The sequence below is a fragment of the Hippocampus zosterae genome, chromosome 9 (genome assembly GCF_025434085.1).
Source record: "Hippocampus zosterae strain Florida chromosome 9, ASM2543408v3, whole genome shotgun sequence".
Classification (NCBI taxonomy): domain Eukaryota; kingdom Metazoa; phylum Chordata; class Actinopteri; order Syngnathiformes; family Syngnathidae; genus Hippocampus; species Hippocampus zosterae.
The window spans coordinates 3,398,156-3,417,098 of NC_067459.1; the positions used below are offsets into that span (position 1 = coordinate 3,398,156).

At 42.1% G+C, this 18,943-nt stretch overlaps 2 protein-coding genes and 1 long non-coding RNA gene across 3 annotated transcripts in view; 2 read left to right on the top strand and 1 right to left on the bottom strand.

The window, feature by feature from the left end:
* Positions 1 to 18,943, bottom strand: part of nucks1a (nuclear casein kinase and cyclin-dependent kinase substrate 1a) — a 51,938-nt gene that overhangs the window by 21,341 nt on the left and 11,654 nt on the right. The window contains exons 3-6 of the mRNA XM_052075263.1: positions 12,215 to 12,264; positions 9,464 to 9,554; positions 7,632 to 7,678; positions 7,392 to 7,541 (exon numbers count right to left, since the gene is read on the bottom strand). Of these exons, the coding sequence (XP_051931223.1) occupies positions 7,392 to 7,541; positions 7,632 to 7,678; positions 9,464 to 9,554; positions 12,215 to 12,264 (338 nt within the window). The remainder of the gene's footprint in view (positions 1 to 7,391; positions 7,542 to 7,631; positions 7,679 to 9,463; positions 9,555 to 12,214; positions 12,265 to 18,943) is intronic.
* Positions 1 to 18,943, top strand: part of c9h3orf14 (chromosome 9 C3orf14 homolog) — a 58,100-nt gene that overhangs the window by 9,485 nt on the left and 29,672 nt on the right. The gene's annotated exons all lie outside the window — the stretch shown is intronic.
* The window catches only part of LOC127607226 (uncharacterized), a 28,478-nt gene continuing 9,898 nt past the window's right edge, over positions 364 to 18,943 (top strand). The window contains exon 1 of the long non-coding RNA XR_007964033.1: positions 364 to 1,621. This is a non-coding gene — a long non-coding RNA (uncharacterized LOC127607226). The remainder of the gene's footprint in view (positions 1,622 to 18,943) is intronic.

The window sequence follows — 18,943 nt, forward strand, 5'->3', positions numbered from 1 at the left end:
ACCAATGAGTGAAGGGTGGGCGTGTAAGAGGATGCTAAAGGCACGTCTCTAGCAGGTACCAGTATCATCCATCTTGAAAGTCTGCTGGGGAAGACATTCCTCGGCCTTGATGCGATTTTCAAATTCAACTTTAAACTTTTCGGCAGCTTCCTTGTCTGAACTCGCTGCCTCCCCATGACGAATCACTTCTTTTCCTCAACTTTTCAAACCATCCTCGGCTTGCTTTAAAATCAGGAGCAATGCTAGGATCCTTTTTCTTTATCAAATCTCCATACAATTGTATTGTTTTGCCACAAACCGTATCTTGGCTACGAGTTCAGCCTGCTCGCCGTTTCTCATTTATGAAAATAAGCAAATGTTTCTCCACTTAATCTCATATTTGTGGCCTTTGTTCACTAAACACACGAGATCCTTTAGCCACATCACCGAATTTATGATGGTCTTTCTTTTTTAGGATGCGGCTGATTTCGGCATGCCGAACTCCTTGGCCAACACAGACACATGCACACTTGATTCATATGCCACGATCAAACCTTTCTCAAATTCAATAGTTTTGCGCACTATTTTCCTTTTTTTCAGCAGCTTTACTACTTCCACTTGCTTTCTTTGGTGCCATGCAGAAATAATAACAGTCCAATTTGCGTCGATCTCAACAAACACGTCTGCTTTAAAAAAAATCTTTATTGAATACGTCTGCTCACAATGGACGCTCAATCTTAAAAAAAAACATCGATTGAACACATCTGCTCACAACAGAGGCGTCACTTCTTCGTCAACCCAAGGAAACGTCACTTCCTCGTGCAAGGAATTTGAATGCCGCATTCAAGTGCGCCCAGTATGGTCGAGAACCGAATTTCGGCCATAATGCGAGGCATAAAAAAATATATTTTTGGTCAAAAACCGATTTGGTCGAGAATAGAGACGTTCGAAAACCGAGGTTGACATGATGACGGAAAGGCGGCCCAGCCACTGGCAAAGGACAAATGTTGGAGCGCCAATGTTTACTCCTCTGTTCATTATTACAGATGATTGTAGTATTTATTTAAAAATATACTAATAATTATTTAAATATACCATGACGTACCTTGCATAACTGTGTGAACCAATATTTCACAATTAGTGTACATTTTTCATTCTTAGGCCCTACCCCAATGAGCGGCGGACAATTGTGAGTGATTTCAAAGGCAGCGTGGCAAAGTGTTGTGGTTCATCAGGGTTTACTCAAGGTCGCAAATGCGCACCTGTACTTTGTTTGTCACAAGGAAATTTTAAACCTTCTCAAAATGTCTTCGCGACAAGGAAAAAACAAACAAAAAAACATTCGCGAGCGAATATTCGGTAAACAGTTGCGACCTTCAATGAACCCTGACATGAACGTGGATTTTTCTGCCCCCTCAGTGGGATAGGGGCCTTACTCTACTCTCATAACATGCGCTGAATGATATCAGCCAGGGATGGAGTTGGGTCAGCTGCTAAAATAAAAAATAAATAAATAAAATACTGCTTTGTGGATATGGGGTAAAAGATGAGGAGACAAATGAGAGTGATGTCTCCTTCACTCTCTAGACCAGGGGTGGGCAATTATTTTCCCGGGGGGGCCAAATGAGAAGCAGAAATTATTGTGGAGGGCCGGGCCAAAAGTTAGAAATGGAAATGAAAGAAGATAGCACAATGTGTTTGTATGCCAGTAATAATGTAACATTCTCCTCCACCATCACACTCAGCACCAGTTCTCCTCAAGGATGTGTACTGAGCCCCCTGTTGTTCACACTCTACACATTTGACTGCTCTCCGACTCTTATTCGCGGTCCAGTTTCCGGAAAGTTTTTAACATGATAACAATCAAACCATTCTAAGAAATGTTCATTTACTCGAGCCACAAGCAATTCACTCCGAGCATGGAAATTGCCAGAATCGGATTGAGTAAGAATCGCGTCCTTGTTTTTCAAAGTCTCGTAGATTTGAGTTTTTCCGACTTCAGGCATCTCCTGAATGTTTCGTACTTTGTTACCCGCTTTGTTTAATCAGATACATATCACTTTCCCTTCCATGGTCATTACTCTCTCCCTCATTCTTCGTCTTCCCCTCCCTCCCTGTGCTCTGCAACTTGAAGTAACTGCACCACCTGGTGTTGAAATACCTGTAATTACAAGTCCAAACGAAATGAATGAATGTGATAACAAGTGGCCAAAACGGAGGAAGGGTCAGAGGTCAGGGCTTATTTCGGAGACTACAGAGGGCGGGCGCCACCAGGGCGGTTGGGACAACTGCAGTTGTGCAACGACATCCACATGAGCAGGCTTAAGTCCCTCCTATCTTGACCCGATCTGACTTACCTCCAATTTCCAAAAGCTCTGAGCCCCTGCCTCTACCACCCGGAAGGATCCCTCATAGCGGGGCTGTAGCAGGGTTCAATGGCAGATTAAGGCATATTTGGCTGAAGGTTGGACCACTGTCGCATAAAACGCAAAGGGGACAAAAACGGCGGCAACCCCCTGGAACACATCCCATTGAGAGGTTGTATACCAGGGCTCTACGGCATCTGGGAGGAGCTCCCGTGAGATATCCAGTGGCTGACCGTAAACCATGTAAACCTGCTGTCCAGAACTCTGATGTGAACTGTGGAACCCGGTGAGAGGTGAGGTCAGCTGGCAACAAGCAGACATTGCTGTTGACAAGACCACGGTTCCAAGGTTTGGACCATGGCAATCGTGTTTGGTTTGTAGTCCATTTAGACAGTGAACAAAGAGGAATTGGAAGTGTCAGTCAGGTGGCGAGGAAAAGGCCGAGGGTGGCATGGTGTAGTGGTCGTTTCCCAACCCGGAGGTGGTTCGATCCCTGGCCATTGCAACCATGTATAAGTGTCCTTGAGCAAGATACTGACCCCCCATTGCTCCTGATGCTGCATCATCAGGAGGTAAATGTGGTAAACAGAGTAAAGCGCTTTGAGTACCCCGGGTAGAAAAGTAGAGCTGTAACAGCCCATTTACCATCTAGGACCTCAAGCACGTCTGTCGTGAGGACGACTAGAATAGAGGGTGATGGGTGCGCCAGCAGAGCTGCGTAGGCCAACGGACATTAAAGCCACCCAGTCTCAAGTCATTTAAAACCATGCATTCGTCAAACCATTCTTTTTTTCACCGGGATTGGTGAGACGGTGTCTCTGCCATCATCTTTGAAATTGTGAAAGTTTGAGGCGATTTTGTTTTCGTCATTGGGTGATGGCATTGCAGTGGATTAGTGATCAGACAAGTTAAACCAAGTATTTCCATAAAGGAGAAGCAGCAGAAGGGTCCATATTGCAGAACAGAAAATTTGAATTGGCAAAGGCTCAAGCAGAGTATATTTGAAGCTCAACAGAAGCGAAAGAGGTCATAATCCATGATGATGACACCAATAAGAGAGAAAAAGGAAAGATGACGCTTAGTGGATGAGCAGTGGTTTGAAAGAGTCAAGTCAAACAAGCCACATCATAATCCAGAAGTGTCACATCGGAGACTGGTCCCCAAGATTATCAAAGAAAGTAACCGCTAACTGCTCGCTAATGATGCCTCGTCCATTAGTCACTGCATGCCTTTATTATTCTATACTTAATATCTGTTACCAGCACTATTGTGTGTATAGATCATACACAGGGTTCCTCCCACTCTTCCAATCGCTTTTTATTTATGGGACTTTTACGGACTTTTGAGGATTGATTTGGCAAATTTTAAGGACCTTTTCTCCATTCGGCTGGGGATTCACGTTGGATTTAATGCTCCCTCAGTAATATGCAGGTTGAACAGAAAACCACGTATCACTGAGCTGAGCTGGTGTTCAAATCATTGCTGCCAAAGGAAGGGCACACCTTTATTTTTAGGGGCAATCAGCTCACCCCCTTTATTTGACATACTGTTGGTCAAATTTTAATTTCACTGAACACCCCTTTCCCCGACAGTTGGGTACCTGGCGGCTGGGTGGGTAAGGTTCCGAGTTGGGGAGGGCCGAAAGGAACGGGCGCCTGACAGGGCGGTGACAGGCAGGATGGGGAGCGGCTGGCCGCGCGATGCGGACAGACCGATCCACCCCGACCCGTCGGTCTATTGTTGTTACCCGAAATGACGCGAAGTGATCATCATCTGAACTGATCAGAGAGGGCCGAAAAAGGAGAGCGGGAACTAGGAAGGATGTCGCCACACAGCGGGGTTTGAGGGGAAGGGCGCCAGGCGCATTTTCCAACTATTAAACCATTAATTGGAAGGATGTGGAAAATGACATACACTAATGAACACCACATGTTAATTTTTAAGGATTTATGTTGATTTTAGAAGCTTTCCCTGAAATTTAAGGACAATTAAGACCGTAATTTTACAAATTAGTTTTTATGGATTTCTATGAACTTTCAGGACCCGTACGGACCCTGATACGCAGTGGAGATTCAGACAAAAATATGCGACACAGGCTTGTGTGAGTGCTAGTAACATGCTCATGGGAAAGCTACATATTCTCAGTCACCCAGTCACACATTTGTACATACATGCATATACACACATACATGTTAAGATGTGAATCTCAGCACTGAGGACGATTCGATCCACATCTCGATGCACTAGCAGCGATTCGATACTTAAACGATACATGGAATTTTCTGGCGACACGATTCGATACGTTTCACCGTCTTCACAATGTGATACGACGCGATACACATTTAGTTCAAATCAATGCGATCCGATACAGTACAATTCGTTGTGATATTGTGTGTGCAATTAAACATGATGCAAATAAAAATAGTAGACCACTTTATTCCTTATAAATAGTAGAACGTGTAAAACAACTTATTTAAGCCCTTTCACAATTGGGTTTTGTGCAAAGAAAATGTAAACAATTTGGCACCTGAGACTCACAGCTGTTGCTGTAGTGTAAACACAAACAGACTACTCTCACTAAGTGTCAAAATAAAATGTCCAAAAGAGTCATCCATATATAGTTTTTCCTTGCGCGGTCACAGTGAGCTGCAAGGGGACCCCCAAAATAAGAGGCGATTTTTTTCTGATCCTGACCTGGTTTGCCAAGAGTTTCTCCGGTGTCCAACGAGGAACTGGACGGGGACGCGGGGGAGGGAGCGGGAAACTTGTCGGTGATCTGGTGCCATCGTTTTAAGTGGTCTGCATATTTGTGGTGCTGCCGTTGTATGGCTTCGTAGTGCAACTTTCTTTGCAAATTACTGAGCTTTTATCAATCTTTCCGTCTTTCTTTTCGAAGCCGTAGTATTTCCAAACATAAGATCTGAATGTTGCGGAAGCATTAAATACAGTAGTTTCCTCGCTGCTGCTTGCGCGAACTCCCTCCATACTGTTTCGCTAGTTGTGTTCTGGACTGTATGAGACGCACGGCTACCGTCCGTATTCAACACAAAACGCAAAACAATGATGGTGCATTCATTGCGCCTAGGAAAGGGCAGGTAGGCGACGTTTAACATGAATAAACGGCGCTTGAATCGGATTTTACCGATACCCACCAATGCATCGTGATGAATCGCGATTTCACCCGTCAATCGCGTCGTACACAGTGAATGAGCCGATGCACTCGCATCGCGCACGTGCGCATCGATGAATATCGATTATTTTACACACCCTTAATACATATATAGACATACTGTAGATATACATGTATATACACACATATATATATATATATACATACACATATATATACTGTACATACATACAGTATACTGTATATACAGTACATATATACATATAACAAACACACAAACATATACATGTGTACATGAGATAGATAGATAGATAGATAGATAGATAGATAGATAGATAGATAGATAGATAGATAGATAGATAGATAGATAGATAGATAGATAGATAGATAGATAGATAGATAGATAGATAGATAGATAGATAGATAGATAGATAGATAGATAGATAGATAGATAGATAGATAGATAGATAGATAGATAGATAGATAGATAGATAGATAGATAGATAGATAGATAGATAGATAGATAGATAGATAGATAGATAGATAGATAGATAGATAGATAGATAGATAGATAGATAGATAGATAGATAGATAGATAGATAGATAGATAGATAGATAGATAGATAGATAGATAGATAGATAGATAGATAGATAGATAGATAGATAGATAGATAGATAGATAGATAGATAGATAGATAGATAGATATTATACACACACACACACGTTCAAAATTTGATGGAAACAAGAAAATTTGTTCGTGAACCTTTGTTCGTTTAAAGAACCTGATCCCACCCCAAACATTTTTTTTAACTCTCTAACAGTCGCAAACCTTCGTGGCAAATGTTATTTTAATGTAACTGATTGAATTTCTTTTTTAGTTTTGTTTCCTAATTACAACATAAACCTCAAATACCCACGATATTCAACACAATTAAGGTAGCATATTGGTGTGGCTTTCCACCACCATTTCAGTTTCTTGAAAGCCATCTCAGTTTCTTGAATGGCCTTTGACAAATTAATTGTCCATGTTTGACTTTCAGTATGGGACCTTGTGATCAACTAGCTAATTTAGCAGCGTTCTCAGGGGCAGCGATGTGGCCAGTGTTTTTTGCACTGCCAACTGCTTTCGCCTAGAGACATTTTGACGGCCCACTGGAACCACAACACAGCAGGAGTGAGATGGCGGTCCATAGGTTACTATATAAAGCGCCACGGGGGTCAATGTCAAAATAAAAGCTTGCGTCATCAGATTGACAAGCTGGGTTGTTTTTTTTTAGACATTGACAAGTAATGTGTTCATACTCTAATCAATCGTATGAATAACTGGCCACAAAGAAAATTGTGGGATTATTTGCATATGGACATTTGTACTGCGTAGCCATGGCTTTCGACGTAGGTTATGCCGGGGAAATTTTAGACAAATTAGTCCTTTGCCGGATTGGGGAATATGGGAAATATTTATCAAGCCATACTCCATTTCAACTCATCATCAGTGATGTGGCGAATGGAGATTGCAAACCCTATTGGAACTTAACTAGCACGCTGACTATCTTGGCCTTCCTCCTCTGGTGTCGCCTCTATGGTCTGCAAAGTACAGCCGCTCCGCCGGCTATTATCTCAGAAAACAAACTGTCGATTTGTGAAAGTTGGCGAAAAACGACAGAGGAGACTCCCTGATTAGTAAGTCTTGCCTCGTGTGAGTAAGCGGTGTAGTTGTTAAAAACGAACGAAAATGACAAAAAGTCCACACTACAGCGTGCATCACCAAGGCGCCTCTTTGCGTTGGCGCCATCTTGTCTGTTTTGAAGTCATGGTAACGGAAATTCTCATAAATATGAATGCTTGACAGAGCAGTCAGTCACATACAGATGACATAAAGTAAAGCTTTTAATTCAATCCTATTCATATATGTTACCTGTGGCCCGTTTTCTTTTCGGTGTCCTTCTGCTGGGCTTCTCCATCTTGGGTTTCTTTCCTCTTTTGATTTTTTTTTCTTCATAGTCACTTCCTCCATCTTCCTCTTCCTCGCCAAAGTCATTCTCTTCGTCGTCACTACCAAGGTCATCTGTAAGAACATTGAAGTCCATATGCAGCTCTCCCTGTGACAGTTTGTTACAGCTTTGCAAATACCTAAGCAAAGCTTAGCTGGACTTACCAGCAGAATCATTTTTGGATTTGGAGAGTTTGTCCTCAGAGTCCTCACTGAAACCAAGAATCAAGGTGGGGGCGGGGAGGGGGGATCAAGATGTATGTGTGAATTAAAATCATCAACAACTTGGTAATTAAGCATTTTTAAATGATAATATATTCACTTGAATTACTCTGCCAAGTTGATGCAATTGAGGCACATTATCGTTGATCCTTATTTAACAATTAAAGCATTGAGTTGGGTCAAACTATTGAGCTTTGCAAAAAGGTTCCCATGAAAGACCATTTTGAACTGTGAAGTAAAAGGGGAAAGTATCTCAAAGTGACAAAACGTATGAATATGGTTTGTGTAATACAAAACAATATAATGCGTGCATCCATAGAGACAGACTGACAGACTGACAGACAGATGCACGCATGCACACGGAATCCCTGGAGCTGATCACATGATCAGAAATCGGGCCCAAACACATGATGTTCAACTGAACTGGGATTCGGGCATAAAAATCGGTTTTCTTCATTTTCTGAAATTTCATAGTTTCACAAAGTGACCAAACAATCCAAAGATTAAACATTACATGCCCTTTTAAACATTTTGTGCTTGGTAGTGCTGGGTGATTATGGCGGAAAAATGTTTTGCAATTTAAAGGGATCATCCGGCCAGGATGGTCCATTTTTTTATAAAGAAGCTCAAATGATTTTTTTTTAATGAAACCAGAAATTTGATATTAGCTTGCATTTTCAATTCAAAATCAATGAAAAACCCACGACTTTAAAACCACCCCCTGGAAATTAGCAAAATCATTGTAAATACATCGCTCATGTGAAAATAACGGATCAATCGGCCCCAAAATATACCGTATTTTCATGTCCGTCAGGCGCACTAACACCTTAAATTTTCTTTGAAATTGACAGGGTGCAGAATAATGCGGGGCCACACCGAGTTCCAAAATCTGTGACTTTGACGAATGCTTCGCCTGCCGACACGATGCTTATAAAGAGGAAAGGCAGACGTGACTTAGGACAGCTTGCGCTGGTTGAAGGGGAAGGGTAGGCGTGAAAGAGGAATTTGCCTCAATCGGATTTGTTCTTTGCAAATTTGTCACACAAAGATTTCAGTTTATCAAACCAATTTTAGTACCACACTGACACAACCCAAGGAAATACAAAATCCAGTTTCTAAATACCTTTCATTTATTTAAACGCACAAAAAAATCTGAAACTAGCTGTCCTGATGCGAAAAAGTAATTGTAATTTTAACCTAATACTGTAATGAGTTGCGCCACCCTTGGCAGGAATAATAGAAATCAAGCGTTTGTGGTAATTTGCCGATGAGTCTTTCACGTCGCTGTGGAGTAATTTTGGCCCACTGTTCTTCGCTGAATTGCTTCAACTCCACCATATTGGAGGGTTTTCTGGCATGAACTACCCGTTTAAGGTCACACCACAGCATCTCAATTGGATTCAAATCCAGCAGAATTCATTGTCCCCATATATCACAGCAGGTTTTTATGCTCCTGAGGTAGCAAAGGAGGAGATCATCACACTGATGCACTGGAATGAGCTAAACCAGTGGTCCTTAACCCTTCTTGCTCCACGGTCTGGTTTAATGTACTGTACGTGGTTGGCGCCGACCTTGCCTCACCTACACAATAAACGGGCTGGTTGATTGCGCATTCAACGTGGCCTGTGGCCATACTACTACTACTATGAGAACACCCGATCTCAGAAAGGGCCAAAAGAGTTGAGGGTGGGATGGATCAACCAACATATGATATTGCATAAACCTGTCGTAAAGCATTCCACAAAAACATTTATCCAGCCCCAATTCGTACTAACCTATCATCCTGTGAATTCTTTGAGCTCTTGTGCTTCAGCTCTCGGTGTGCAGGACGGACCTTCTTGGGTTTAGAGTCACCATATTCTTCATCTACAAAGAAACAACATATATGATCAAAATCTATATAAGTAGATTCCATATCCATCTATTCCGCTTATCCTCACTAGTGTTGGGCGCTCACATTTACATCGAAGGACAATTCAGAGCAGGGGTACCCAAGTTTTTTTGACCAAAAATTGACTTGTCGATCAACCAATGTTTCGCAATCGACCCGCTACCGCACATGCGCGCATACACACGCACTTACCACGCGCACGCACCATGATGAGCAACGGCCATAATGGCCCCTAAGGTGAACAAAATTGAAAAATAAAGTAGACGGAGTTTGTGGCTTCGTGAAAAGCCTTTGTCGAGACCTGATGTGGTGGCATCGGACGCACTTTTGCAGGATGTTAACGATTGTAGCTCACATGTACCGTTTAAAAATGTTTCTCCTGGAACTCCAGATTTAAATTCTTTGCCAGTGGCCTCAGTGAATTGGACAGGAAATAAAGTTTAAATAGGAATAATAATAATAAAAAAAGAAGTACTGTATTGCAACAGCGCTGATCGCAGGCTGCAATTGCAGACTGCTGACCGCCAACAACTTCCAGTGATGCAGGCCATGTTAAGGGTTACCTGCTTCAATTCTGCAGCTTATTTAAAGAAGTGGCCTATATAAAGATTTTTTCTACTGAGTGCTCGAGCATAAAAGGTAAGAGTGAGACAAGTTGATATATACGTATCGAGGAAGACGCCATCATCTGTCACGCTGAAAACAACCGGCCATGAGAGGGTGCATCTGACCTGTGTTTTGGGCTATACTGCATCCACCAAGGATTACTATGCCCCCCCCCCAAAAAAAACTCCAGGAAGACAGAATCATGAAAGTTGACACGAAATCGTAAATGGTAGAAAGCCGAATGGAGGAATGGTTGACCGAGTGTTACGGCAAGCTAGGATTTTTTTTCATTTAAAAAAAAAAAAAAAGCATTATTCGATGGCAAACAGTGAGTTCTGTGTTGTTGTTGTTTTTTTTTTAAACCAGCCCTGTTTTTGCTGTTTTACTGCCGTGGTGCTGCTGCGTTACAGGCACTATTTGAAAAGAAAAGTTAAGGGATGTTATTAAAACTTTGAAAATGCATTCTGTGTACCATCTTTCTTTGTAAATATCTCATGTTACAATGTGGGCACTTGCTGCTTATAGACAGGTGCTGCTTGTTTGTGTACAAAATGTTTTTTCCTTAAAAAAATATAGTTGGTGCATCTTACAATCGGGTGCACTCTAAAGTGCGGAAATCATGGTAGTTTTTGTGAAAGTGAGACCGATAGGATGCTAAGGGTGCAGTGTGCACTAAAATAAAAATACATCAGAACAATAACACGCACACAGACACACAAACATTTTGGGTTGTTCCCCTCTGCACCCCTCGCGATCGACTTGGGACCAGACTGCGCGCTACCAGTCGATTGCGATCTACTTATTGGGTGCCCCTGATTTATAGTGTTCAATTAACCCAGTGTCTCTCAAATATAGGGGCGCGCCCCAAAGCTCCGTCAAGGGGGGCGTGTTTGACCTCGGAGAACATGCTTTTTAATTTTTAAATTTTATTGATTAATTTTTTTACTGTCCTAGAATGAAGTGCAGTGGCACCTCTACTACATTAGGCGCTCTCATTGCTCAATGCTCTCATTGCGCTCTCATTGGCAGAGTTTGCGCAGTGAGAATTTGAAGGGAGGAAAGAAATATGGCCGGGCGTATGTAGCGCTTGGCTTCACTGTGTGACTATGGTGGCAGACAGGAAAAGATCAGTGTGTTTACTGTGTCCAAAAACGTTGGTAACGGACAGTATGAGGCCAAATAAATTAAGGCGTCACTTAACGACATTACACCCGAATCACGCTGATAAGCCGCTTGAGTTTTTTTCAGCGAAAACGTGCCGAATATTGCCAACAATCATCCCGCTTTGTGACTGATATTTCAGTTAACTAAAATACAGGTCCCGGCGACACATTGAGCAGGAGCCGAGAGTTGCTGTGTCCTGCTTCAAACCTCGCTTCGAAAAGCAGTGCATTGCAAAACGTGCTCATTGTAGCCATTAATTCAGACATCTTTGATTTTTAAAAAAAAATAATAATCTGCACACATCATTTTATCTATTTTTGTTTTGCAGGCTAAAGTTTTTTTTAAATATTGTGCTCTGAGTTCAAGTTGGTGATCAGTTTGAATGCATTATTTTGATGTAATTTTATTTTTCAGTATCATATGGTTTGACATGGTCAGTCAAAAAAAATTCCAGTTTAATTAAGGATTTAATTTAATTTTCCAATTTCATATTCACTTTAAATCTTTTCTGTTACAGTTAATAAAGCTATTCTTTTTAGTAAATTGGTCCATATTTCTTTTTTTTAATTCTTATAGGTTAATAAGAATATAGTGTTATGCAGAGATGTACTTATAACAATTTTATAGGCAAATGATACTATTTATCGTCGCGTGGGGGGGCACGAAATGTTTTCTTCTGACTAGGGAGGGCATGACGGACAATAATTGAGAAGCACTGAATTAACCCATGAAACACACACACACACACACACACACACACACACACACACACACACACACACACGCGCACACACACACACACACACACACACACACACACGCACAAAAAATAAATACGTAAAACAACAGCAAGAAAAACCCTTACCTGCATCATCAGACTCATTGAATTGTGAGTAGTTCACTACTTTTCTGTTCCTGTAAGGAAGAAAAGAAAAATAAAATTTTACTCTGCTCTCCACCTTGCATAACAGTCTCATGTGTTAAATGGGGTCCAGGCTAAAAGCACCTGCTCAGGCAGTCGTTCTCAAATAGTGGCACAATAGGGCACAATGCGATGCCAGAGGGCCGCATGTTGTAATTGCACATCCACTACAGCAGGTGGCAGTGTCACCCTCCTTGTCAGAGAGTGCACAGGGGGTATTGGGCCTACTGTGCTTTGTTTTTTTGCTTGCTTGTTTGTTTGTTTGTTTTTGCACAGAGCAGGCGATATGAAGTGCAGTAAACAAATCCTCAAGAGACAAGATGAAAAGAAAGGCGGAAAGAGATGAACAGAAAGTCCCCCGCAGCTAAGACGAGGAAATATAACGAAGCGTATGTAGCACTCTGCTTCACTGTGACGACAGTGGGAGATGACATGCAAAGATTAGTGTGTCAACTGTGTCGAAAAATGCTGGCTACAGAGAGCTTGAACCCAAATAAATCAAGGCAGCACTTAAGGACATTACACCTCAATCACGCCGAAAAGCCGCTGGTAAAGGTGTGCACTGCAAAGCTATTGAGACATTGACATTTTTTGTTGTGGTGTCCCCCACTTTTGTTTCAATTAATTGTTTGAGATGAGGGACTCACCAGTGCAGCCTTCCACTTGAATATCTTACTTTCATGACATCACTGTTGCGCAAACTTTTTACATTATCCATAAATGTCACCTGAAAGCCAATTATCCCCAAGTTTTGATGAGTATTGTCTATTTCTCTCCTCAGCTGAGCAGAGGGGGGAGGGATGAGAAGTTCAACAAGTGGGAGGAGGGCAAAAAACAAGCAAGAGAGACCGATTGCCTAAACTCCAGCATACACAGATACATTTTTGCGATGTTGATTAATATACATTATCCTAAAAACAACAACAAAAACTGGTGCCAGCAGGTACTAATTTGCCTCCAAGAACACGGGTAGTAGTCTGTAATGGGACACCAAATTACTCAGATGTGTACCAGACGACCGTTCACATTACAAGATTGATTTTAACTGAACATGTGTTTCTTGATTTTTCAGATGTTGTATTTTTTTTTAAAACACATTTTGTGTTCTATGGGGAAAATTATTAATATGTACTCAAATATATTAAAAAAGACATTATGGCGCTGTAATTTTAATACCGCAATATTTTTGCTCATGGTTATCATACCTTCAGAATCTAATACCATGCCATGCCTAATCCCATTCAACCCGGATGGAAGGTAAGCAAGTGAACCACTCTGCAAGTCAATGGCGAATAATGCACCTGAATGAACATGGTGTGGAAAAAAGAAAACCTTTACAAGAGTTGCGAGCAGCTATTAAGGGTGATCACAACCCAGAACACTTCAGGCAATTGGCACAAAGGAAGTGTATTTTTATTTATGTATGTACTAGCTGGTTCGCCGCCCTCCGGGCGGCTCATCAGCTAGTTCCTGCGGAAGGCTGGTAAGCAACAACACAAAAGTGTTGTTGCTTGGTTCAACTTTTTGTTCATCTTCATTGCTCATCGCGAAAATAAAGAGATGTTTAGCTCTACTAAATAACTAACAATTTTATAGCAATGCTTGTGGGTAGACAACATTTTTTCCCTAAGATGCCCGCGCGATCGTAGTGAGCCACTGACTGAGCGGCGCAGTGGCGGCGCAGTGGCGGCGCGGTGAAGTAGGTACGTTTTGAAAAGGGACAGACGGAAGGACAGACCGCCTGCGGGACGATGCGCAATATATATATAGATTTATTTATTGGCACAGTAAACCTGAAATGTGGATTTTTAAATGTATTTTTGGCAAGGGATTAAGGGATTTCAGCATCTAAGGTCTATATCAGGGGTAGCCAACCCGCGGCTCGCAAGCCGCATGCGGCTCTTTGGCTGGTTGAATGCTGCTCCTGGGCTTGCACATGACAAGTATCGAAAATGCCTCAGCAGTGGCGCTGCCATTCAAAAAATGTCCAAAGAATAGCAGAATTTACGATGTCAGCCTGTCATCAATCCCGTTACTTGATAGACATACAGGGCAACCAGTCAGATGACAACTGAATTCCGATCTTTTGGTCATCGCTCATGACCAAACAATGGTGCTAAGTGCTAAGCTAGTTAGCAAATTAAGTCTGATTTTAAGGCAGGGGTGCCCAATACGTCGATCGTGATTGACCGGGCGCCAGCAGATTGGTCCTAAATTGACCGCGAGGGGTGGGGGGAGGAAATGGCGGGAAAAAAAGATTTGTGTGTCTCTGTGTTTCGGTTTCGGTCATGTTACGGCTGTACCTCATCGTGGCGTGCTTGCGTGTGAGTGTCTGTATATGCTTGCACGTGAGACCAGATCGCAGGAGGTTGGTCGCTTCAAAAGTCGATCTTCGGTCAAAAATGTTTTGCCCTATGTGGCAAACTGACCCGAGTAGTAAGTAACCACTGCAACTCGCATGGAGACAGGATTGTTCAAGAGAAGGAATGCCAGAAGTCCGTGCAATAAGGCGTGAAGCAACATGCATAGTAAGAGAAAGACATTATTATATTTTTGTTTGTGGACTTTGTTAAACTGAGGTGTGTGTGTGTGTGTTTGAGACAGTGCACACAATATTCATTATTGAAAATGACTGGCCTGTGGTCATTGTCATGGTGTGTGACATTTACAATCAATCTCGTTGAGCAGAGGTCTGTGTGTGTGTGTGTGTGTGTGTGTGCATGCGAGAGGAAGGGATGGGGTGATGTTTATGTGTGCCCATGTGTATAATGTGGCTCTTTGCAGTTACGCAGTCAAAAAAATGGCTCTTAGTCTCTGACTGGTTGGCCAACCTTGGTCATCAAAGGTTTCAGAGGATCTGGAGAAATCACTGCGTATAAGCAGCAATGCCGAAAACAAACATTGAATGGCCATGACCGATGATCTCATAAGTACAGCTTAATGCTGTACTACGCAAAGCAAAAGTAATTTATCAACAACCAGAAATGCCACCAGCTTCTCTGGGGCGAGGTCATTTAAAATGGACTGATGCAAAGTGGAAAAGTGTTCTGTGGTCTGACAAGTCCACATGACAAATTGTTTCTTGAAATTGTGGATGTCATGTACTCTGGGCCAAAGAGGGAAAGAACCATACGGACTGTTATGTACGTAAAATTCAAAAGCCACCATCTGTGGTGTTACGTGGCTGTGTTAATGCCAATATGGGTCATGTATCTGTGAAGGCACCATCAATGCTGAAAAGTAGTGATGGGTCCAGCGACACCGATGCATTGACACATGCGCCGGGCTCACAGAGCAAACCACGTGTCGATGCATGTGCTGGCTCATTACGTCACGTGATTGACACGTGAACTGCGTTGACACAGTCCAGGCTTCTAATTGACACACCGGCTGCGTTGACACAGTCCAGGCTGCTAATTGACACATCGACTGTGTTGACACAGTCCAGGCTGCTAATTGACACATCGGCTGCGTTGACACAGTCCAGGCTGCTAATTGACACATCGGCTGCGTTGACACAGTCCAGGCTGCTAATTGACTGCACCGGTGCAGTTTAGACTGCATCGGCTGCTTGGCACAGTACAGGCTGCGCCACTTAATCCAGGGGGCGTCGACTCAGTGCAGAGGGCGTTGACGCAGCAAAAGCCCGCCGCACAGTGTTTATAAGGAAATCGTTTGGCGACACAAAGCCACCTGCCGAAACAAGCCAGACCTCACTCACGCTCGCTTGTCGAAGTTCGTGTCAGTGCAGACTTCGTGTTCGTGCCTTGCCGATTATGGAGCAGAGACGCAAATCATCCGCCGTGTGGGACCATTTTGATGTCCTGGAGAATAAGGTATTATTTATTTATTTATTTATTCAAATCGCCTTCTGTGGCCGAGAGCCTCTCGGCGAGAGGCACTCACCGAGTGCCTCTCAGATTATTGACGTGTTGTACCATTCTAATCCGAATACATTTCAAGGTAACTCTTAGTTACTTCTTATTCACATTTCATTACAGGTGAAATGTCGAATTTGCCAAGTCGAATTGTCATACACCAACAGAAGCACCTCCACCATGCTGAGGCATTATCGGGCCAAGCATGAGAATGAAGTTCGCGATACACCCAGTATTACGCCAGGTATACAAACGTTCACTCATCTTTTCACGGTTGCTATGTTGATGATTTAATTGGCAATAAGTAATTATTATTGGTTGACTCTCCCCTCCATGTTTGACAATCAAGGTTCCAGGAAGCAGCTGTACTGGAAGGACCAACACACTTCTTTCCCAAACCTCTCCCACGTCGCAAAGGAGTTCCTTTGTACGCCAGCCTCATAGCGTGTGTTCTCCACAGCAGGAGAAATCGCTTGTAAAAGACGCAACAGGCTGAAGTTTAAAACATTGGAGCATCTTATTTTTCTCAATAAAAATTTGTGAAATAAAAGCCCACAAGCATCCTCATTCAAATGATCTTCACATTATTTGAACACATTGAATGTTGCAAAATGAATGCATGGATGTGAATGATATTGTACACTTCATCATCAAATCGATGAATGACCTTATGGAAATGTTTTGGAACAGTTGTAGATGCAAAACCGTGCTGGCAGCTACATAATAGATAATAAAAGAAAAATATCCCAAACCATAGGGATCCTCCCAAAAACTAAGGATGTGCTGAATAAGAGATCCTTGTACACCTTATACTTTTATTACTTCCATATTTGACCTATTGTGTGGGAATATGGGGAAATGCCAGTAAAACACTGTTTTAAAACTACAATACAAAGCAATCGGAACAATCACTGGTTCCAAATGGACGGAACCCACAAATCCACTGTTTATCAAATTAAACAATGAAATCTCATGACCTGATTGACTTCAAAATCGCCCAATTGTACAAAGCACACAATAATAACCTTTCCCGAAAGATCCAGAAGCTTTTTAAAATTTGAGAAAGTTGTCATAATTTAGGGGGTACTAATCTATACAAAAAAATCCAAAACACGAACGAACATCACACAAAGGAGTGTATCTGTAATAGGTGTAAATCTGTGGAATGATTCTGAAACGGACCAGTAAAATGAGGAACTCTTGCTGAGATTAAAAATGAATTCGAGAGTAGTACAAGACAACTACACAAATCAGAATTAAGCTGATAAATTCGATACACTCATGAAATATAGCAATACATCAGAAATACATTGATGAGATTATTTAATATATTAATGAAATGTAGCATCCATTATGAATATGAGAAAATCGACATATACATGTGCTCTAAAGAGTATGTACTGTATATACAAACCTAATGTAAAAATGTATTAGTACAGCATACATAAGGGTAAAAGCATTTGTTGATATTTAGACTTTCTTTCCTATTTAGAAAAATTATCAATTCATATATAAGAAGGGGTAGGACTCGGGGTAGGTTTTTTGCTTCTTTCTACTCCTTTGAACACATATTTGTGATGATGACTATTTTCTTTTCCTTTTTTTATATCTTACCTTCACCTTTTGCCAATTTATTACCGAATTGTATATTTTATATGTTCAATATACAAAACAATTTATCAGTCAGTTCAGTCTGTTAAGTGGGTTGGCTGCAGGGATCTTGTAGGTCCAGCAGGTGGCAGTGGTCAGTGACACAGTATCAGCACAGTATCAACACAGTGTGTCAGTGTGTCGACACGCCTCATGAGGCCTCATGGACCCATCACTACTGAAAAGCCACATACCCATACAGGTTTCGAGATTCATATGCTGCCATCCAAGCAACATCTTTTTATGGACCCTGCTTATTTCCCTCAGACAATTTGGCATTGTAAAGCTCCAGCTGTGCTGATTAAGCAATGGATGTCCCTCTGCAGTTGCAGTGTTGCACCACGATGGAGGCGCTATATCAAGAGCAGTGCAGCAGAAACACCCGAGACAACACAGAAGAAGAAACGGATTGAATCGTGGTTTGTTTTTCCAGCTAGTCTGCCGTTTTTTTTTTTTTTTGCATTCAAGCATGTCATGTTTATTAAAAATAAGTTTACTTTGTGTCAAAGTAACGTTTGATTTTTAGCATTGCAGATATGGCAGGGAAAATCAGCCACTTTTTGGAAAGGCAACCCCGTAAGGAGGAAAGTCAAGCGCCCAGGTAAGACAGAGAAGAGAAATTAACATAACGTGTAGTTAAAAGGTAATAAATCATGATGGTGACAACATGCTGGAAATGTGGCATGAAACCCTGGTGATAAGGAGGGTCAGAAGTCAGGACAGGATGAATCGGTGAGGCGAGGGTACATAAATCCGTTTACAATTGGAAGCAATGCAAAGCAAACGTGTAAGTATTTAAAACATCTACTCTTATTCGTCTTTGCATATCCTCTAAAAAAAACAAACGAGACAGTGGCTTTGACAATCAGTGGCTAAGTCAATTTAGCTGGTTCAGGCATACTGAGGAAGGCATGCACTGTAATTTATGCCAAAAGCACCGTGCCCCAACACAGCCTTGTGAGATAGCCATCAACCAACTACAGGCAGGAACGGAATCTTGACGACTTACACCCCGCAAGAGCCAGACAAGGGCACGGAAAATCCGACTGTAGGCCCCACACCTTCCCCACTGCCTCTTCCAGGTACTCCCCTCAGAAGGGCGCGATCGAACGTTGCGCGCCACATTCAGTAGATATTCAAACAA